This window comes from Salvelinus alpinus, chromosome 25 (genome assembly GCF_045679555.1).
Source record: "Salvelinus alpinus chromosome 25, SLU_Salpinus.1, whole genome shotgun sequence".
Taxonomy (NCBI): domain Eukaryota; kingdom Metazoa; phylum Chordata; class Actinopteri; order Salmoniformes; family Salmonidae; genus Salvelinus; species Salvelinus alpinus.
In genome coordinates, this window is record NC_092110.1 from 36978373 (window position 1) to 37002001 (window position 23629).

Consider the following 23629-nt stretch of genomic DNA (forward strand, 5'->3'; position numbering starts at 1 on the left):
AATGCTGCCACCCAAGAGGGTAGAGGAGAGCGTGGGTGGTGTTGAACAAGGCTGCCACCCAAGAGGGCAGAGGAGAGCGTGGGTGGTATTGAACAAGGCTGCCACCCAAGAGGACAGAGGAGAGCGTGGGTGGTGTTGAACAAGGCTGCCACCCAAGAGGACAGAGGAGAGCGTGGGTGGTGTTGAACAAGGCTGCCACCCAAGAGGGCAGAGGAGAGTGTGGGTGGTGTTGAACAAGGCTGCCACCCAAGAGGACAGAGGAGAGCGTGGGTGGTGTTGAAGAAGGCTGCCACCCAAGAGGACAGAGTAGAGCGTGGGTGGTGTTGAACAAGGCTGCCACCCAAGAGGACAGAGGAGAGCGTGGGTGGTGTTGAAGAAGGCTGCCACCCAAGAGGACAGAGTAGAGCGTGGGTGGTGTTGAACAAGGCTGCCACCCAAGAGGACAGAGGAGAGCGTGGGTGGTGTTGAACAAGGCTGCCACCCAAGAGGACAGAGGAGAGCGTGGGTGGTGTTGAACAAGGCTGCCACCCAAGAGGGCAGAGGAGAGCGTGGGTGGTGTTGAACAAGGCTGCCACCCAAGAGGGCAGAGGAGAGCGTGGGTGGTGTTGAAGAAGGCTGCCACCCAAGAGGACAGAGGAGAGCGTGGGTGGTGTTGAACAAGGCTGCCACCCAAGAGGGTAGAGGAGAGCGTGGGTGGTGTTGAAGAAGGCTTCCATCCAGGGCACAGAGTAGAGCGTGGGTGGTGTTGAACAAGGCTGCCACCCAAGAGGGCAGAGGAGAGCGTGGGTGGTGTTGAAGAAGGCTGCCACCCAAGAGGACAGAGGAGAGCGTGGGTGGTGTTGAACAAGGCTGCCACCCAAGAGGGTAGAGGAGAGCGTGGGTGGTGTTGAAGAAGGCTGCCACCCAAGAGGGCAGAGGAGAGCGTGGGTGGTGTTGAACAAGGCTGCCACCCAAGAGGACAGAGTAGAGCGTGGGTGATGTGTGTAGATAGTGTTAGTGATGTTGTGTCCGTAGAGCCTGGGTGATAATGGTGTTAGTGTGATGACGTGTGTCCCCTCTCTCTGTATGCAGGACAGCGGTTCAGGGGCCAGTGGTGAGCCAACACATGGGCCAGGAGGAGTCGGAGCTGTCCAATGACAGGGGATTGGACAGCAGCCTGACATACACCTCACACCCCCACCACCAGGGGGAGCTCTCATACCTGTCTGCAGGTCAGAACCATAGACATGACCATTTTTGGGTAGAAGGCGTGCCAGGTCACATAGGCCATTAGGATATATTTTATAAGGATTAGCCTACCTGGCATTTACAAGAAATAATCATCCAAGTCACCTAATTGATTCCCCCTTGTCAGTAGAACAAGTGTCGCTATGTAGCTATCATAACATTTAGTATCAGAACGAAGTAAACCGCTGATCGCCATAACATGTTTCTGTAGATAGCCTATCAGGGTCCTGTTAAGTTACTCTCGGCATCCACAACCAGTATGATACTGGAGAGAACCTGACCCCAGTAAATAAATAGCAGCTGAAGTAGGACTGTTGGAGACAAAATGTTAGTTGCACTGTTGGAGACAAAATGTTAGTTGCACACAGTTGTGAGATTTTGATCGGTAAGGCCATATTAACCGTAGTGGAGGGAGCAGGGAAGAGAGAGGAGGGAGCAGGGAAGAGAGAGAGAGGGAGGCCATATTAACCGTAGTTGTGTCCTATAACAAGTGTTCTCACCTGTGTGTGTGTTTCTGTGTGTGTGTGTTTGTCCTAGGAGACACCAATAGTTTGAAGGGGTCCAGGTTCAGCCCCAGGCCCAGGGGAGAGGGCTCTGCGCCCCCCAGTAGTCCGTCCCCCCGGGTACTAGAGCTAGCCAGAGCTAGCGTCAGTTCCTGCCCTGAGATGGGTGTACACGGGGTGAGAGAGAAACACACCCTCTGTTTCGTCATTCATTTCACATAGAAAATTAATTTGACTGATTTCGGTGTTTCGTCACAGATTTTTTCCATGCTGTAGTTGCAGACACAATTTAGACTTGAACATAAGAATAAGACTGTTTTGTTTTCCCCTTTTAGGAGGATAAAGAACCAAAAAAGATGTCTACAAAAGGTAGGTCTTTGTTTTAGTGGACTTCTCCCGACCTTCCTTATTTAGATTATGTATTTACTTTCCCGCATTATGTCACTGAGATTGTTTTTGTATGAACATAGTCCACGCAAAAAACCTTGACTTTCTTTCTTTCTCTCTCTCTCTCCCTTTCTCCTCTATCAATCTTCTATCCTCCCACTCTCTGTTCTCTCTCCCCCTCTCTGTTCTCTCTCCTCTCGCTCGCTCGCTCCCTCCCTCCCTCCCTCCCTCCCAGGCAAGAGTACAGCGACGAGCAGGCGGCGTGTGTCGTGTCGTGAGCTGGTTCAGCCCGACTGTGACGGCTGGCTGTGGAAGAAGAGGAAGGAGAGCAGCGTGTTCATGACCCAGAAATGGCAGCGCTTCTGGTTCGTCCTCAAGGGCCCCACTCTCTACTGGTATACCAGCCAGCAGGTGAACGCATTCATTTATTACCTCATCGTTGCTAATAGAAATGGTCAAATCAAGCGCTTTCTGGATAGATGGGATGCTGTACGTGTAGGAGAGGGTTGGCACATGCACAAGAGGAACTAGGATAGTTGTCGAACCTCCAACCCCCCCACCCCTATCCCTTCATCCAACAAAAAGGACAGGAAAAAGGATGGTATACATATGGACTCTGTGCCAGGAAAAGCTGAGCGCACCGTTGGGAATCAGAAAGTTCTCTGTTGATACGATAACGTGTAACTTCAAATACAGCTCATACAAGTTAACAAAAACGTAATCAGATGGTTATCGTCTACAACATCACAAATGTGCATCAGAGGATTGATAACCGAGCAAACTACCAAGCCGGCGAGGCAAGATAAAATATTCCAAATAGAGCTAGATAAACCCAGAAGAATAATATACTTGTTGATCATGGCTATAGCCATCAGTCTGGTGTTTTCGTGGTCATGACTCACTCACTATTTAAGTTCATCAAGGTCCAGACTCAGGGAGGCAAGTAGCCTAGTGGTTAGAGCGTTGGACTAGTAACCGAAAGGTTGCAAGATCAAATCCCAGAGCTGACAAGGTAAGTTAACCCACTGTTCCTAGGCTGTCATTGAAAATAAGAATTTGTTCTTAACTGACTTGCCTAGTTAAATAAAGTAAAATCCCCCAAAAAACTAAAAACTTGAGCTACAGAGCTTTTTGATGTCGGGATGCGCGCACAACGCTCGACCATGATGGCTCTATACACAGACCTACACAGTCAAGTCTACTACTTTATCATAGGTTTACTTCTAGAACATGGTGACATGGTTGTTCTGGATGGTGCAACATTACAGACCATTCAGATAGAAATGCATTGTGTAGAAGAGAACATTGTGCATCATGATGAATGGGGAATCACGGCGACTCTATTCATTACATTTCTAATCGGCAACATTCTGAATATTTCACATCACTGAAATACACCTATTTAACTTGAATGTTTATATGTCTTTTTGAATTGACAGGGGATCTGCTCACGTCAATGTACAGTTAAAGTGCAATTGTGTCATATGCTATTATATCATATGAGCATATCATTATGCATGTAAAGTTATAAAATACCAATAATATCATGTCTCACAGTGATAGTATTATTTGCATGTGGTTGTACACAATTCTGTTTTATCAGCCTAAACAGGTTTCCACTGTGCAGTGTGATTTTGTCATTCTCTCTGTCTTTTAGACCGTGTTTATTGTAAGTAGCCTGACTGAGCCAGAGAGAACACTGTGCTTGTATGGTTCAGTCTGGTTTAATAACCCGGCCATCATGGCAGCAGCGCACCAGTGTCCGCCCTGAGGTTGGAAGGTTGGGGGTTCGATCCCCGACAGACTTAAAAAATGCTTGGCACTCAGCATTAATTGGGGTTAAGGCACTGCGATAGACTAGCATCCAGGGGGTGTACTTGTACATCAAGCTGCCTGACGCTACAGAAACAGGAGATAGACTAGCATCCAGGGGGTGTACTTGTACATCAAGCTGCCTCACGCTACAGAAACAGGAAATAGGGTCCTGCCCTGTGGGCCGTTTTGGCTCGGACAAGGCAACTTACTTACTATCATGGCAGCAGTAGTTGTGGTTGATTAACCTATTTATTTGTTTGTCATTGCCAGGAGGAGAAAGCAGAGGGCCTGGTTCATATCTCCAGCTACAACATAGAGAGTGCAGGAGAACACAAGAGGAAGTAGTAAGTACCTTTGCCACATAGTGTCTAGTGTGATGAGATACAGTTGAAGTTGGGAGTTTACATATACTTAGGTTGAAGTCATTAAAACTCGTTTTTCAACCACTCCACAAATTTCTTGTTAACAAACTATAGTTTTGGCAAGTCGGTTAGGACATCTACTTTGTGCATGACACAAGTAATTTTTCCAACAATTGTTAACAGAGATTATTTCACTTATAATTCACTGTATCTCAATTCCAGTGGGTCAGAAGTTTGCATACACTAAGTTGACTGTGCCATTAAACAGCTTGGAAAATTCCAGAAAATTATGTCATGGTTTTAGAAGCTTCTGATAGGCTAATTGACATCATTTGAGTCAATTGGAGGTGTACCTGCAGATGTATTTCAAGGCCTACCTTCAAACTCAGTACCTCTTTGCTTAACATCATGGAAAAATCTAAAGAAATCAGCTAAGACCTCAGGAAAAGAAATTGGAGACCTCCACAATCTGGTTCATCCTTGGGAGCAATTTCCAAACGCTTGAAGGTACCACGTTCATCTGTACAAACAATAGTACGCAAGTATAAACACCATGGGCCCACGCAGCCATCATATTGCTCAGGAAGGAGACGTGTTCTGTCTCCTAGAGATGAACGTACTTTGGTGCGAAAAGTGCAAATCAATCCCAGAACAACAGCAAAGGACCTTGTGAAGATGCTGGAGAAAACAGGTACAAAAGTATCTTTATCCACAGTAAAACTAGTCCTATATCGACATAACCTGAAAGGCCGCTCAGCAAGGAAGAAGCCACTGCTCCTAAACCGCCATTAAAAAAGCCAGACTACGGTTTGCAACTGCACATGGGGACAAAGATTGCACTTTTTGGAGAAATGTCCTCTGGTCTGATGAAACAAAAATAGAATTGTTTGGCCATAATGACCATCGTTATGTTTGGAGGAAAAAGGGGGAGGCTTGCAAGCCGAAGAACACCATCCCAACCGTGAAGCACAGGGGTGGCAGATTCATGTTGTGGGGGTGCTTTGCTGCAGGAGGGACTGGTGCACTTCACAAAATAGATGGCATCATGAGGGAGGGAAATTATGTGGATATATTGAAGCAACATCTCAAGACATCAGTCAGGAAGTTGAAGCTTGGTCGCAAATTGGTCTTCCAAATGGACAATGACCCCAAGCATACTTCCAAAGTTGTGGTAAAATTGCTAAAAGACAACAAAGTCAAGGTATTGGAGTGGCCATCACAAAGCCCTGACCTCAATCCTATAGAAAATTTGTGGGCAGAGCTAAAAATGCGTGTGTGAGCAAGGAGGCCTACAAACCTGACTCAGTTACACCAGCACTGTCAGGGAGGAATGGGCCAGAATTCACCCAACTTATTGTGGGAAGTACTGTAGTCACATCTGGGTTCAAATAGCAATTTAATATCCCAAAACGCTCAACGCTGGAGCTAACTTAATCCTAACTGCCTATCTCTCTCTTCCCCACTCTCTCTCCGCTCTCTCTCTGTGTCTGTCTTTCTTTCTCTCTCCCCAGTGTCTTCCAAATGTGCCACCAGCGCTTCCAGACTTTCTTCTTTGCCGCCGAGAATGTCAATGACATGACCAAGTAGGTGTGACGAATTATGAACACATCTGGTTGGAACCGGTTCAGGGAATAGAACCGAAAAACCAAAAAAAAAGTAACAGAATCAGAACCGGGAATGAAAGGGATCTATACTGTACCAGAACAGAACCACTATTTTAAAAGCATGGGAACCGGTTAAAAACTTTATTTTACATTCAGGGCATTTTTTTCTAGTCCCACAAAAAACACAAATCAAATCAAATTTTATTGGTCACATACACATGGTTAGAAGATGTTAATGCGAGTGTAGTGAAATGCGTGTGCTTCTAGTTCCGACAGTGCGGTAATATCTAACAAGTAATCTAACAGTTTCACAACAACTACCTAATACACACAAATGTAAAAGGAAGGAAGAAGAATGTGTACAGAGAAATATATATGGATGACCGATGACCGAGCGGCATAGGCAAGATGTAATAGATGGTATAAAATACAGTATATACATATGAGATGAGTAATGGAAGATATGTAAACATTATTAAAGTGTAATTTTTTTATGTGACTAGTGATCCATTTATTAAATTGGCTAATGATTTGAGTCTGTATGTAGGCAACAACCTCTCTGTTGTAGTGATGGGTGTTTAACAGTCTGATGGCCTTGAGATAGAAGCTGTTTTTCAGTCTCTCGGTCCCAGCTTTGATGCACCTGTACTGACCTCGTCTCCTGGTTGGTAGTGGGGTGAACAGGCAGTGGCTCGGGTGGTTGTTGTCCTTATATGATCTTTTTGGCCTTCCTGTGACATCGGGTGCTGTAGGTGTCCTGGAGGGCAGGTAGTTTGCCCCCGGTGATGCGTTGTGCAGACCGCACCACCCTCTGGAGAGCCTTGTGGTTGAGGGTGGTGATGTTGCCGTACCAGGCGGTGATACAGCCCGACAGGATGTTCTCAATTGTGCATCTGTAAAAGTTTGTGAGGGTTTTAGGTGACAAGCCAAATTTCTTCAGCCTCCTGAGTGTGGGTAGACCATTTCAGTTTGTCCGTGATGTGTACGCTAAAGAACTTAACTTTCCACCTTCTCCACTACTGTCCCGTCGATGTGGATAGGGGGGTGCTCCCTCCGCTATTTCCTGAAGTCCACGATCATCTCCTTTTGTTTTGTTGACGTTGAGTGAGAGATTGTTTTCCTGACACCACACTCCGAGTGCCTTCACCTCCTCCCTGTAGGCCGTCTCGTCATTGTTGGTAATCAAGCCCATACTGTTGTGTCGTCTGCAAACTTGATGATCAAGTTGGAGGCGTGCATGGCCGCACAGTCATGGGTGAACAGGGAGTACAGGAGAGGGCTGAGCACGCACCCAGTGTTGAGGATCAGCAAAGTGGAGATGTTGTTTCCTACGTTCACCACCTGGGGGCGGCACGTCAGAAAATCCAGGACCCAATAGCACAGGGCAGGGTTTAGACCCAGTGCCTCAAGCTTAATGATGAGCTTGGAGGGTACTATGGTGTTGAATGCTGAGCTGTAGTCAATGAACAGTATTCTTACATAGGTATTCGTCTTGTCCAGATGGGATAGGGCAGTGTGCAGTGTGATGGCGATTGCATCGCCTGTGGACCTGTTGGGGCGGTATTCAAACCGAAGTGGGTCTAGGGTAGAGGTCGACCGATTATGATTTTTCAACACCGATACCGATTTATTGGAGGACCAAAAAAAGACGATACCGATTAAACTGCCAATTTTTTTTTTAAACATTTTTTTATTTTATTTTAATTTTAATTTATTTTAAAAAACATTTTATGTGTGCACTTATTTTAAGTTAATGTAATACATAAATAAAATCTATTTAGTCTCAAATAAATAATGAAATGTTCAATTTCATTACATAATGGAAAAACACAGTGTTGGAGAAGGAAGTAAAAGTGCAATATGTGCCATGTAAAAAAGCTAACGTTTAATTTTCTTGTTCAGAACATGAGAACATATGAAAGCTGGTGGTTCAATATTCCCAGTTAAGAAGTTTTAGGTTGTAGTTATTATAGGAATTATGATGCGTCGACTATTTCTCTCCATACCATTTGTATTTCATGTACCTTTGACTATTGGATGTTCTTATAGGCACTTTAGTGTTGCCAGCCTAATCTCAGGAGTTGATAGGCTTGAAGTCATAAACAGAGCTGTGCTTCAAGCATTGCTAAGAGATGCTGGCATACGCAGGAAAGTGCTGTTTGAATGAATGCTTACGAGCCTGCTGCTGCCTACCACCGCTCAGCCAGACTGCTCTATCAAATCATAGGCTCCGTCGGCCACGGAGAAGGAGAGGGGGGGCCGCAGTCTTTGGTAGCGGGCCGCGTCGGTGGCACTGTATTATCCTCAAAGCGGGCAAAAAATATGTTTTAGTTTGTCTGGAAGCAAGATGCCGGTGTCCGTGACGTGGCTGGTTTTCTTTTTGTAGTCCATGATTGCCTGTAGACCCATCCACATACGTCTCGTGTCTGAGCCATTGAATTGCGACTCCACTTTGTCCCCAAGAGAAGTGGCACAATTTTCCTAGTTAATATTGCCTGCTAACATTAATTTCTTTTAACTAAATATGCAGGTTTGAAAAAATATACTTCTGTGTATTGATTTTAATAAAGGCATTGATGTTTATGTTCATTTGTGGAAAGATTGTGCTTTTTTCGGCAATGCACTTTTGTTAAATCATAACCCGTTTGGCGATGTTGAAGTAGGCTGTGATTCGAGGATGAATTAACAGGCACCGCATTGATTATATGCAACGCAGGACAGGACATTTCGCTTGTTTGATTGCCTTGCAGAGGGAATAACTACACTGTTTACATTCGGCCATATTTTTTGTCATCTTTCCATGGTTGAATGCGGTGGTTCGCGCTTTCAGCGCGAATGCCACCATCTATCCACTGTTTCTGGTTAGGGTAGGTCTTAATAGTCACAGTGGGTACAACATCTCCAATGCACTTCCTTATAAACTCACTCACCGAGTCAGGGTATAAATGTATGTTATTCTCGGAGGCTTCCCGGAACATTTTCCAGTCCGCGTGATCAAAACAATCTTGAAGCGTGGATTCCGATTGGTCAGACCAATGGTTCTAGTCAAGGGTACATCCTATTTGAGTTTCTGCCTGTAGGATGGTAGCAGCAAAATGGAGTCGTGATCGGGCGGGGGAGGGCCTTGTATGCATCTCAGTGGTCCAGTGTATTGTCCGCTCGCGTGCTGATACAATTTAGGTAGCCCTGTTCTCAAATGAGCTTTGTTAAAATCCCCAGCTACAATAAATGCTGCGTCAGGATATATGGTTTCCAGTTTACATAGAGTCCAGTGAAGTTCCTTGAGGGGGGATATACACAGCTGTGACTGTAATTGAAGATAATTCTCTTGGGAGATAATGTGGTCGGCATTTGATTGTAAGGAATTTTAGGTCAGGTGATCAAAAGGACTTGAGTTCCTGTATGTTGTTATTACACCATGAGTCGTTAATCATGAAGCATACACCCCCCCCTTCTTCTTCCAAGAGAGATGTTTATTTCTGTCAGAGCGACACATGAAGAAACCCGGTGGCTGTACAGACTCCGACAACATATCCCCAGAGAGCCATGTTCCCGTGAACAGAGAATGTTACCATCTCTGATGTCTCTCTGGAAGGCAACCCTTTCCCTAATTTCGTCCACCTTGTTGTCTAGAGACTGGACATTGGCGAGTAATATACTCGGAAGCGGTGGGTGGTGTGTACGCCTCCGAAGTCTGACCAGGAGGCCGCTCCGTCTACCCTTCTGCGGCGATGTTGTTTTGGGTCATCCTCTGGGATTAGATCCAATGTCCTGGGTGGTGGCCCGAACAAAGGATCCGCTTCAGGAAAGTCGTATTTCTGGTCGTAATGTTGGTAAGTTGACGTCGCTCTTATATGCAATAGTTATTCCCGGCTGTATGTAATAACACTTAAGATTTCCTGGGCTAACAATGTAAGAAATAATACATTAAAAAACAAAATACTGCATAGTTTCCTAGGGACTCGAAGCGAGGTGACCATCTCTGTCGGCGCCATCTTGCAACAAAGCACCTATGCAAAGCCCTCCCTCTGTCATTCAGAAACTTCTTCCAGTGTCTGCCTGCCAGCTGAAAAATGCTACGTTGGGGACCGCAGCTGTATCGCAGCCAGGCAAATTGGTGCTGTGACGTCGTCGTGGCAACAGCAAAACGCTATCTATCGACTTCTATTGACAATTCAAAGAGCCAATAGCGGATCCCCACCCGCAAAATTTCAGTTGCCTCTCGCACCCTACACTTGTCTTTCCATCACACATGTAAACTACTCAGTAAACTATAGTTTGCCCATTCCATTGCTCTATCCACACTGAATGATATAAACCAGTACATTCTGGGGGGTTGCGAACCGGTTCAGAATTTTATTTAGCAGGTCGGAACAGTGGAACGGAATGAAAAGAAAATCATTGTTCTGTTCAGATTGGAAAACAACTTTGGGTTCCAACTCCTGGTTCCAATATACACTGCTAATACACACACACATACGCTGTTCTCTTCCCTACAGGCCTCCTGCATATTTCAATGATTAATAAGAAAGCCTGGCAGGAAATACACAACCGAGGATTCCCCATAGAAACGATGACGGAGACGTCCCAGTGATTTGAATATACTGGAACATTATGATAGGATAATGTCTGTGGTTGTTTGACACCACATACCATACACACACCACACACACCATACACACACCACAGCTGTGTGATGGAGACAACACTTGACTGAATCTCTCCATTGTGGTCTCTTTCTGGTTCTGAAACATTATACAGATGTCTGTCTGTGTGCCACGATCTGGTGTTCTTTCTCCCTCTTTCTCCCTCCCACAAATACGAATACACACATTTTAAGGCAGTGGCATTATCTCTACCACACAGGCCACTGATAGTTTGTTGACAGGCCACTGATAGTTTGTTGACAGGCCACTGATAGTTTGTTGACAGGCCACTGATAGTTTGTTGACAGGCCACTGATAGTTTGCTGACATGCCACTGATAGTTTGTTGACATGCCACTGATAGTTTGTTGACAGGCCACTGATAGTTTGTTGACAGGCCACTGATAGTTTGTTGACAGGCCACTGATAGTTTGTTGACAGGCCACTGATAGTTTGTTGACAGGCCACTGATAGTTTGTTGGCGGGCCACTGATAGTTTGTTGACAGGCCACTGATAGTTTGTTGGCGGGCCACTGATAGTTTGTTGACAGGCCACTGATAGTTTGTTGACAGGCCACTGATAGTTTGTTGACAGGCCACTGATAGTTTGTTGACGGGCCACTGATAGTTTGTTGACGGGCCACTGATAGTTTGTTGGCGGGCCACTGATAGTTTCAGGTGAGGTAAAGCGAGGTAGGCTACTTCAAGAGTACTGACTAATGAGCATATATGATAGTCTATGCTGCCACCTTGTGTTGGTTTGTCAGTACTACAGAAACGGGCAGATAATTACAAAGTACAAGGGTTGTTCCAGTTGAAAGTAAAGATTGTATGTTCTAAGTGCAGATCTAGGATAAGACCCCCCCCCCCCCCCCCCGTCGTCGTCGTCGTCGTTCATGTAATCTTATTCATTATGATCTACGAGGCGAAACTGATCCTTGATCAGAACTCCTACTAGCTTTATGAAGCTTTTCCAAGATGGCGTAGCAGTCGGACGTGTGTTTTGACTTGTCCCGTGTAAATATCGTCCTTATTTTTTTACGTATATATTTTAATCTCACTTTGCATCTATGGACTGAATATACTCTCCTGCAACCCGCCTCACCCAATGTGGTACGGATCTGCTATTTTTATATTTTTTTATACCCCCATCAGCAGCTAGCCAGCTAACTAGCTATTAGCTAGTAGTCAGTTAGCCACTGTTAGGGGTCTTCACCGTTAAGTCGGACACCAGCCAGCCTCAGCTCGGTCAATACCTGCCAGTCTGCACAGCGCGATATCAACCCAGAGCATACTGCTTTTTCTCTACCACATCTCCGGATTCCTACCACAAGCTCTGAACCTTTACACCGGAGCATCGCAGCTAGCTAGCTGCAATACGAGTGGCTACTCCTGGCTAACGTCTCTGTCCCGAAGCAAGCACCAGTTAGCCTTGAGCTAGCCTTGAGCTAGGCCCATCTACCGGCTAGCCGAAGAGGTCCACCAGCTAATTTCTTGGGCTACAAGACCTCTTCTGCCAATTGGCCTGGACCCTTTACTGCCGACACGCAGTCCCGCCGATCCATCACGACTGGTCTGCCAACGTAATCGTCCGAGGTGATCTCAACTGGCTCTTCCGTTGCGACGTTGCCGAAGGCCCATCTGCTAGCCCCGGTCCGCTAGCTGTCTGAATCACCGTGTCTCCAGCTCGCCTAGCGTAGTAGCGACTACTGAATCGGCTCCCTGACCCACCTATTGCTACTCATTGGACCCTATGATCACTCGGCTACACATGCCTTTCCCTAGTGTCAATATGCCTTGTCTATTGCTGTTTTGGTTAGTGATTGTCTTATTTCACTGTAGAGCCCCTAGCCCTGCCCAATATGCCTTAGATAGTTTTTTGTTCCACCACCCACACATATGGTGATCTCACCTGGCTTAACTGGTGCCTCTAGAGACAAAACCTCTCTCATCGTCATTGAATGCCTAGGTTTACCTCCACTGTACTCACATCCTACCATACCATTGTCTGTACATTATGCCTTGAATCTATTCTTCCACGTCCAGAAATCTGCTCCTTTTACTCTCTGTTCCGAATGCACTAGACGACCAGTTCTTATAGGTCTTTAGCCGTACCCTTATCCTACTCCTCCTCTGTTCCTCTGGTGATGTAGAGGTTAACCCAGGCCCTGCAACCCCCAGCACCACTCCCATTCCCCAAGCGCTCTCATTTGTTGACTTCTGTAACCGTAAAAGCCTTGGTTTCATGCATGTTAACATCAGAAGCATCCTCCCTAAGTTTATTTTATTCACTGCTTTAGCACACTCCGCCAACCCTGATGTCCTAGCCATGTCTGAATCATTGCTTAGGAAGGCCACAAAAATCCTGAAATGTTCATCCCCAGCTACAACATTTTCCAACAAGATAGAACTGCCAAATAGGGAGGAGTTGCAATCTACTCCAGAAATAGCCTGCAGAGTTCTGTCATACTATCCAGGTCTGTGCCCAAACAATTTGAACTTCTGCTTTAAATAATTCACCTTTCCAGAAACAAGTTTCTCACCGTTGCTGCTTGTTATAGACCCATATCAGCCCCCAGCTGTGCCCTGGACACCATATGTGAATTGATTGCCCCCCCATCTATCTTCAGAGTTCGTACTATTAGGTGACCTAAACTGAGATATGCTTAACACCCCGGCCGTCCTACAATCTAAGCTAGATGCCCTCAATCTCACACAAATTATCAAGGAACCCACCAGGTACAACCCTAAATCCGTAACCATGGGCACCCTCTTAGATATCATCCTGACCAACTTGCCCTCTAAATACAGGTCTGCTGTCTTCAACCAGGATCTCCGCGATCACTGCCTCATTGCCTGCGTCCGTAATGGGTCTGCGGTCAAACAACCACCCCTCATCACTGTCAAATGTTCCCTAAAACACTTCAGCAAGTAGGCCTTTCTAATCGACCTGGCCCGGGTATCCTGGAAGGATATTGACCTCATCCCGTCAGTAGAGGATGCCTGGTTGCTCTTTAAAAGTGCCTTCCTCACCATCTTAAATAAGCATGCCCCATTCAAAAAATGTAGAACTAAGAACAGATATAGCCCATGGTTCACCCCAGACTTGACTGCCCTTGACCATCACAAATACATCCTGTGGCGTTCTGCATTAGCATCGAATTGCCCCCGCGATATACAACTGTTCAGGGAAGTCAGGAACCAATATACACAGTCAGTTAAAAAAGCAAAGGCTAGCTTTTGCAAACAGAAATTTGCATCCTGTAGCACTAATTCCAAAAAGTTTTGGGACACTGTAAATTCCATGGAGAATAAAAGCACCTCCTCCCAGCTGCCCACTGCACTGAGGCTAGGAAACACTGTCATAATCGATCATTTCAATAAGCATTTTTCTACGGCTGGCCATGCTTTCCACCTGGTTACCCCTACCCCGGCCGAACGCTCTGCACCCCCTGCAGCAACTTGCCCCCCCCCTGCTTCTCCTTCACCCAAATCCAGACAGCTGATGTTCTGAAAGAGCTGCAAAATCTGGATCCCTACAAATCAGCTGGGCTAGATAATCTGGACCCTCTCTTTCTAAAATTATCCGGCAAAATTGTTGCAACCTTTGAGATCCCCAAAGATTGGAAAGCTGTTGCGGTCATCCCCCTCTTCAAAGGGGAAAACACTCTAGACCCAAACTGTTATAGACCTATATCCATCCTGCCCTGCCATTCTAAAATCTTCGAAAGCCAAGTTAACAAACAGATCACCGACCATTTCGAATCCCACCGTACCTTCTCCACTATGCAACCTGGTTTCCGAGCTGGTCATGGGTGCACCTCAGCCACGCTCAAGGTCCTAAATGATATCATAATCGCCATCGATAAAGAGACAATACTGTGCAGCCGTCTTCATCGACCTGGCCAAGGCTTTCGACACTGTCAATCACCGCATTCTTATCGGCAGACTCAATAGCCTTGGTTTCTCAAATGACTGCCTCGCCTGGTTCACCAACTACTTATCAGAGTTCAGTGTGTCAAATCGGAGGGCCTGTTGTCCGGACCTCTGGCAGTCTCTATGGGGGTGCCACAGGGTTCAATTCTTGGGCCGACTCTTTTCTCTGTATACATCAATGATGTCGCTCTTGCTGCTGGTGATTCTCTGATCAACCTCTACGCAGACGACACCATTCTGTATACATCTGGCCCTTCTTTTTACACTGTGTTAACAAACCTCCAGACGAGCTACAATGCTCCTTGGGGTTTTTTCCTTGGGGTTTTAGGCTGGGTTTCTGTACAGCACTTTGAGATATTAGCTGATGTACGAAGGGCTATATAAATACATTTTATTTGATTTGAATGCCATACAACACTCCTTCCGTGGCCTCCAACTGCTTTTAAATGCAAGTAAAACTAAATGCATGCTCTTCAACCGATTGCTGCCCGCGCCCGCCCGCCCGACTAGCATCACTACTCTGGGCGGTCCTGACTTAGGTATTTGTAGTTGTCCACATATTCTAGGTGTCTGGTTAGACTGCAAACTCTCCTTTCAGACTCACATTAAGCATCTCCAATCCAAAATTAAATCTAGAATCGGCTTCCTATTTCGCAACAAAGCATCCACTCATGCTGCCAAACATACCCTCGTGAAACTGACTATCCTACCGATCCTTGACTTCGGCGATGTAATTTACAAAATAGCCTCCGACACTCTACTCAGCAAACTGGATGTAGTCTATCACAGTGCCATCCGTTTTGTCACCAAAGCCCCATATACTACCCACCACTGCGACTTGTATGCTGTCGTTGGCTGGCCCTCGCTACATATTCATCACCAAACCCACTGGCTCCAGGTCATCTATAAGTCTTTGCTAGGTAAAGCCCCGCCTTATCTCAGCTCACTGGTCACCATAGCAGCACCCACCCGTAGCACGCGCTCCAGCAGGTATATTTCACTGGTTATCCGCAAAGCCAATTCCTCCTTTGGCCGCCTTTCCTTCCAGTTCTCTGCTGCCAATGACTGGAACAAATTGCAGAAATCACTGAAGCTGAAGTCTTATTTCTCCCTCTCTAACTTTAAGCATCAGCTGTCAAAGCAGCTTACCGATCACTGTACCTTTACACAGCCAATCTGTAAATAGCACACCCAACTACCTCAACCCCATATTGTTATTTAACTTCTTGCTCTTTTGCACCCCAGTATCTCTACTTGCACATCATCATCTGCACATCTATCACTCCAGTGTTAATCTTAAATTGTAATTATTTCCCCTCTATGGCCTATTTATTGCCTTACCTCCCTATTCTTCTACATTTGCACACACTGTACATAGATTTTTATATTGTGTTATTGACTGTACGTTTGTTTATGTGTAACTCTGTGTTGTAGTTTTTGTCGCACTGCTTTGCTTTATCTTGCCCAGGTTGCAGTTGTAAATGAGAACTTGTTCTCAGCTGGCCTACCTGGTTAAATAAAGGTGAAATAAAACAATATAGGCCCTTGCAGTGAACACTGTCTCTTCCTCTGCAGATGGATCAACTGTCTGATCACAGCCATACAGAAACACAAGAAGTTCCACAAAGGACCACCGGACAACGAAGAGGGTAGGAGAAACTTTTCATGAGATTTGATGGGATAATTATGTTTTTCTTATTATAGTTGTCCTTGATAGTAGCCAAATCAATTATACATTACAAGCTCGTTTCCCAGCCTACTCCTCCTGGACTGACACGTTTCAATGGAGATTCTCATCTGTGTGTTTCCGGGTGTTACAAACTAGAATAACACGTCTGGACAAGCGGAAGTTCTAACGATATGGTTGATTGTTTGTGTCTTTGTGGACAGAGTGTTACAGTGAGACGGAGTCAGAAGATGAGGGGTCTTCTCCTTCACCACGCAGAAACAAGATCTACACGGTGATGAGAGAGACACACACACACACACACACACACTTTCTCTCACTCTCTTTCTCTCTCTCTCTCTTTCTCTCTCTCTCTCCCGTCCCCTCTTTCTGTTCACTCATAAAAAAGCAAGGTTCCATACTAATCTAATATGTTGTAAAGTGAGGTTCCATACTACTATAATATGTTGTTTCGTGAGGATCCATACTACTATAATATGTTGTTTCGTGAGGTTCCATACTACTATAATATGTTGTTTAGTGAGGTTCCATACTACTATAATATGTTGTTTAGTGAGGTTCCATACTACTATAATATGTTGTTTAGTGAGGTTCCATACTACTATAATATGTTGTTTCGTGAGGTTCCATACTACTATAATATGTTGTTTAGTGAGGTTCCATACTACTATAATATGTTGTTTAGTGAGGTTCCATATTACTATAATATGTTGTTTAGTGAGGTTCCATACTAATCTAATATGTTGTTTCGTGAGGTTCCATACTAATCTAATATGTTGTTTAGTGAGGTTCCATACTAATCTAATATGTTGTTTCGTGAGGTTCCATACTAATCTAATATGTTGTTTCGTGAGGTTCCATACTAATCTAATATGTTGTTTCGTGAGGTTCCATACTAATCTAATATGTTGTTTCGTGAGGTTCCATACTAATCTAATATGTTGTTTCGTGAGGTTCCATACTACTATAATATGTTGTTTAGTGAGGTTCCATACTAATCTAATATGTTGTTTAGTGAGGTTCCATATTAATCTAATATGTTGTTTCGTGAGGTTCCATACTAATCTAATATGTTGTGTGTGTTGGACACCAGAAAACTCTGTCCAACACACTGCCTCGGGCCAGGAAAGAGAAAGAGAAGGAGAAGGAGAAGGAGGAGAAAGAGAAGAAGAACAAGGTTCAGGTTCCTGCTCCACCCACAGGGCTCAGCAGAAGCCCAGGTACAGTAGAGCACTTCTCTGTTTCACCACAAGGTGACAGGAGAGTCATATAAGGGTAGTCAATTAGCTGATCATCTATTTAATTTCTCACAGATTGCTCCAATGTCCTGGGGGCATCACCTGTCTCTTCCTTCCATGTTGGCTGCCGTCTTTCCCCAATATTTCAAATATTCCATTAGCAATAATAAAATGTCTAAGTTTTATTGGTGTGGAGATCTTGAAAACATACCATGCATACAAACATACAATTACAGCCACATCTTTCTCTCCCCCTCCCTTCCTCTGTCCTCTCTCTCTCTCTCTCCCCTCCCTTCCTCTGTCCTCTCTCTTTCTCTCTCTCTCTCCACTCCCTTCCTCTGTCCTCTCTCTCTCTCTCCCCCCTCCCTTCCTCTGTCCTCTCTCTCTCTCTCCTCCCTTCCTCTGTCCTCTCTCTCTCTCTCCTGCCTTCCTCTGTCCTCTCTCTCTCTCCCCTCCCTTCCTCTGTCCTCTCTCTCTCTCTCCCCCCTCCCTTCCTCTGTCCTCTCTCTCTCCCCCCTCCCTTCCTCTGTCCTCTCTCTCTCTCTCTCCCCTCCCTTCCTCTGTCCTCTCTCTCTCTCCCCTCCCTTCCTCTGTCCTCTCTCTCTCTCTCCCCCCTACCTTCCTCTGTCCTCTCTCTCTCCCCTCCCTTCCTCTGTCCTCTCTCTCCCCCCTCCCTTCCTCTGTCCTCTCTCTCTCTCTCTCCCCTCCCTTCCTCTGTCCTCTCTCTCTCTCTCTCTCCCCTCTCCCTTCCTCTGTCCTCTATCTCTCTCTCCCCCCTCCCTTCCTCTGTCCTCTCTCAACCTCTCTCTCTCTCCCCCCTCCCTTCCTCTGTCCTCTCTCAACCTCTCTCTCTCTCTCCCCCTCCCTTTCTCTCCCTCTCTCAACCTCTCTCTCTCTATCCCCCCTCCCTTCCTCTGTCCTCTCTCAACCTCTATCTCTCTCTCCCCCCTCCCTTCCTCTGTCCCTCCTCCCACCAGGAGCTCCAGAGGATGAGATGGACGTGCTGTTCCACGGACTGAAGGAGGGCGGCGTGTCCCTGATCGGCAGCAAGCAGCCACAGACCCAAGACCACTTCCGAAAGTCCTTCATCCGGCGCAACAAGAACCCAGTCATCAATGAGAAAGCCCACACGCTCCGCGCGCTGCAGAGCACACTCAAGGTTAGGGTCAAGCCTCAGAGCTTAAAGCCTCTCCAACTATGCAGTGTCCCTCCTTTTGCTTATTAAGTGCGCTACTTATGTGATCTCATATTGTATTGGTTGCCTTGAGGTCACCAAGGCAGAGCGCTCCTGTAGATTTTGTTAGTATTTGTAATAATGAATTGGTTTTATAGCATTTTTCCCTACTAACTTTTTGTTTTTATGAATGAACTATTGATTTAGCTTATTATAGTTTGAATCCAGCACGTTTTCAAGACTGAAGTTGACGGTTGGTTTTTGGCTAGCTAGCTAATGTTAGCTGGCTAGCATGCAATGTTTTGATTCGCTTATGCCAACTGTCCAGAGGTTGAGGATGGAGAAAAAGCCCTGAGGCAGTGGTGTACAGAGATGACGGATGACCATGACCGTATGGAGGACTAACATGCTGACTAGACCAGGCACGCTCGTGCCATCGCGAGTTGATTTTGTCCATCCACACAAGACGCCATCAGGACGCTCAGTTTGAAATATCAAAACAAACCACCTATATTAAATTTGGGGACAGGTCGAAATGCATGAAACATTCATGGCCATTTAGCTAGCTAGCTTACTGTTGCTAACTCATTTGTCCTGGGATATAAACATTGGGTTGTTATTTTACCTGAAATGCACAAGGTCCTCTACTCTGATAATTAATCCACAGATAAAAGGTTAGTTAGTTTCTAGTAATATCTCCTCCTTCAGTCTTCTTCTTCGATGAGGTTTAACGGTAGTTGGCATCCAATAAATGTTGCATTACCAACCGCCACCTACTAGACTAACAACTCCCTTGTTCTTAGCTTGAAAAAAATTGCTTTAATAAACAACTACCCTACCATCTAACACTACACTCACTAAAAATATAATACAAAATAAATAAATAAACACCATACTCCACTATTTAAATCTATTTAGTCCTACTTCAGGCCAACAGCCTGAAAGGATGGGACACCACCACTTAACACACCCTGTAACTCTTCTGATGTTAAGTCTCGCACACCTAAATACCTCTCTGCAGCTGCCACCACATCCTACATTTTCTGCAACTTACATTCCATCCCTGCAGTACAGATAACCATTACTATAAATGCTAAAAATCCAATCTTACTGAAACATATATCACTTTTTGGTTTATCCCTCTGTACTGGTACAGATCTACTACTCACACCACTCCTCTCAGGATCCCTCCCCTTGACCCATCTTACTCTACTTTCTTCACTGCCTCACCATATGGCAACTACTTCTACTCTAACCCTGGGAGCCTCAACCTGCCTCTCTCGCGCGGGACATTTCTGATCCCCAGCCCCATGGGCACCCCTACAATTAACACATACCACTACTTTCCCCTATGCTACACATTCCTTTGTCCCATGCCCTTCTGCACACTTGTCACACCTAGGAACCTCCCTCCTACGCACTACTGCCACATGCCAATGAGCTTGACACCTGTAACAACGTAATGTACACTGCTCAAAAAAATAAAGGGAAAACTTAAACAACACAATGTAACTCCAAGTCAATCACACTTCTGTGAAATCAAACTGTCCACTTAGGAAGCAACACTGATTGACAATAAATGTCACATGCTGTTGTGCAAATAGAATAGAAAAAAAGGTGGAAATTATAGGCAATTAGCAAGACACCCCCAATAAAGGAGTGGTTCTGCAGGTGGTGATCACAGACCACTTCTCAGTTCCTATGCTTCCTGGCTGATGTTTTGGTCACTTTTGAATGCTGGCGGTGCTTTCACTCTAGTGGTAGCATGAGACGGAGTCTACAACCCACACAAGTGGGTCAGGTAGTGCAGCTCATCCAGGATGGCACATCAATGCGAGCTGTGGCAAGAAGGTTTGCTGTGTCTGTCAGCGTAGTGTCCAGAGCATGGAGGCGCTACCAGGAGACAGGCCAGTACATCAGGAGACGTGGAGGAGGCCGTAGGAGGGCAACAACCCAGCAGCAGGACCGCTACCTCCGCCTTTGTGCAAGGAGGAGCACTGCCAGAGCCCTGCAAAATGACCTCCAGCAGGCCACAAATGTGCATGTGTCAGCATATGGTCTCACAAGGGGTCTGAGGATCTCATCTCGGTACCTAATGGCAGTCAGGACAGTGTTTGACAGTCATTGGGACAGTGTTTGACAGTCCAGTAACCACCTTTCCATTACACACCTAGAGTTGAGACCAAAGATGGTGGATATTCTTCTATGGACTTTATATGGCGGTCAGCAACTAACTTTAAAGTGCATTACCACCACCAACTGGACTGGAGTGTAAACCTCAGTTCATCTTTCATCACCCACGTGGGTATATGCTCCTAAAAACCAATGAGGAGATGGGAGAGGCGGGACTTGCAGTGCGTCAAGCAGTTTGGATGAAATTATTGAATAACATGCATGTGTACATTTATTTTGCAATGCGAGCGCACGTAACGCGAGCGTTGTGGTCAGCATGTAAGATATAAGGCTACTCCTGAATTACCATTGAAGGGTGGTGTGCTTTCTGGCACCTCATGACTGCCGTAGACTCATCCAAGTGGGCTGCTGCCTTTTGGTAGTAGTGAAGTCCAGTGTCTAGTACACCACTCTAACTTCATCTGACTGAGTCCTACTACAAGGCCTCAGACGGCGTGAATGGCGAAACACTGATGACAACGTGCTGCTCCCGGCTCGCCCCTTTGACCTTCGCTGACCTCGCTCAAACCATGAACTTTCTCAACCTTCTGTCTCTTGACCGTCGATCATGATGATTAATGATGATGTTGTTTTTAGATCGCTTGTTTTTTGTTGCTTTACAGCGCTTTGAGATGTATTTATGTTATGAATAGTGCTATGAAAGTGTAATAAATGATTATTTATTGTTCTAAGTGCCCCATATGGGGATTCTGTCCACAGGTAGTCTCATCTTTCTTTGACCGACGTTATGCCCTTCATAGTGTCCTCTCTCCAAGTAGTGTGGCCTTCAATCAATGTTATACTCTAAATTGGGTCGTCTTTGAAAGAAGACCTTTTTCCCCAAGTGGTTTTCCCCATGGCCTAGAAAGTTGGGAAACGAACAGTTACACTGAGGGTACAAAACATTAAGAACACCTTCCTAATATTGAGTTGCACCCTCCCCCCCTTTTGCCCTCAGAACAGCCTCAATTCGTCGCGGCATGGACTACAAGGTGTCGAAAGCGTTCCACAGGGATGCTGGCCCATGTTGACTCCAATGCTTTCCACAGTTGGCTGTATGTCCTTTGGGTGGTGGACCACTCTTGATGCACACGGGAAGCTGTTGAGCTTGGAAAATCCCAGCAACGTTGCAGTTCTTTACACACTCAAACCGGTGCGCCTGGCACCTACTACCATTCCCTGTTCAAAGGCACTTAAATATTTTGTCTTGCCTATTCACCCTCTGAATGGTACACATACATAATCCATGTCTCAATATTCTCAAGGCTTAAAATCTTTCTATACCCTGTCTCCTCCCCTTCATCTACACTGATTGAAGTGGATTTAACAGGGGACATCAATAAGGGATCATAGCTTTCACCTGGAATCACCTGGTCAGTCTGTCATGGGAAGTGCAGGTGTTCCTAATGTTTTGTACACACAGTTTATAGGCCACTTATAGGTATGGCCCTGACTGTGTGACCTGACCAGGGGAAACTACTGACTGGCCCCAGGTCACGTAGCCAGGGGAAAGTCCTGACTGGCCCCAGGTCACGTAGCCAGGGGAAACTACTGACTGGCACCAGGTCACGTAGCCAGGGGAAACTACTGACTGGCCCCAGGTCACGTAGCCAGGGGAATGTCCTGACTGGCCCCAGGTCACATAGCCAGGGGAAAGTCCTGACTGGCCCCAGGTCACGTAGCCAGGGGAGACTACTGACTGGCCCCAGGTCACGTAGCCAGGGGAAAGTCCTGACTGGCCACAGGTCACGTAGCCAGGGGAATCTCCTGACTGGCCTCAGGTCACGTAGCCAGGGGAAACTTCTGGCCTTAGCTATAGTGTACTGATATGAACACTGAACACTATGTGGGATTTTTGCACTGTCCCTCAGTCTCCATTCATTGCTTGAACTTTCTGTGAATTTTTGTTAATGTAAATGGCCATCTGTTCTCACTGTGCTTCTAGGATAAAGAGGCAGAGCTCCAACTCATCAACAAGGTGCTGGAGGACTCTGAGTTGACGTCCCAGAAGTACCGCCAGTGGAAAGAACATAACAAAGACTTACACCTGGAGATCGAGAAACTGGCTGTCCAACGGGCTAAAGGCAAGACAAAGGACACGCCCCCTGGATCGTCTTCTGGGGAGATGGGGGAGGTGGTTGCCGTGGAAACAGAGGCCGCGTGTGGACTGACCCTTGGCGACGGTGAGATGCTGGTAGACGCGGACCCATCGTTGTCAAGTACGATGAAGACAGCAGGCGACTCTGATGTAGAGCCACAGTCAGAGCAATCAGTGACTGCAGAGAGCAGCACAGATGACGTAGCTAGTCCTGCTAGCCGAGAGAATTACTTCTACATATGAGACGCCACTGAACTGATCTGATGGTGGTTTCCCTACTTACCATCAGATATGTATGGTTAGGGCATGGAGTGTTTCTCAACCATATGACCTAACCAGGGAAAACTCATAGCTCTAGTTATCTCAGTGATTCATGACTCTAGTTATCGCTGTGATTCATGACTCTAGTTATCGCTGTGATTCACGACTCTAGTTATCGCTGTGATTCACGACTCTAGTTATCTCAGTGATTCACGACTCTAGTTATCGCTGTGATTCACGACTCTAGTTATCGCTGTGATTCATGACTCTAGTTATCGCTGTGATTCACGACTAGTTTTCGCTGTGATTCATGACTCTAGTTATCGCTGTGATTCATGACTCTAGTTATCGCTGTGATTCATGACTCTAGTTATCGCTGTGATTCATGACTCTAGTTATCGCTGTGATTCATGACTCTAGTTATCGCTGTGATTCACGACTCTAGTTATCGCTGTGATTCATGACTCTAGTTATCGCTGTGATTCATGACTCTAGTTATCGCTGTGATTCACGACTCTAG

The 23629-nt window shown here is 45.9% G+C and overlaps 1 protein-coding gene across 1 annotated transcript in view; it reads left to right on the top strand.

The window, feature by feature from the left end:
• The window catches only part of LOC139553887 (connector enhancer of kinase suppressor of ras 1-like), an 85140-nt gene extending 61903 nt beyond the window's left edge, over positions 1-23237 (top strand). Inside the window, exons 10-20 of the mRNA XM_071366646.1 lie at positions 1072-1211; positions 1765-1907; positions 2066-2099; positions 2353-2528; positions 4203-4276; positions 5806-5877; positions 16055-16128; positions 16370-16440; positions 17260-17386; positions 18382-18563; positions 22696-23237. Coding sequence (XP_071222747.1) covers positions 1072-1211; positions 1765-1907; positions 2066-2099; positions 2353-2528; positions 4203-4276; positions 5806-5877; positions 16055-16128; positions 16370-16440; positions 17260-17386; positions 18382-18563; positions 22696-23091 — 1489 coding nt within the window. The 3' untranslated portion in view covers positions 23092-23237. The remainder of the gene's footprint in view (positions 1-1071; positions 1212-1764; positions 1908-2065; positions 2100-2352; positions 2529-4202; positions 4277-5805; positions 5878-16054; positions 16129-16369; positions 16441-17259; positions 17387-18381; positions 18564-22695) is intronic.
• The last annotated feature ends 392 nt before the right edge of the window (positions 23238-23629 follow it).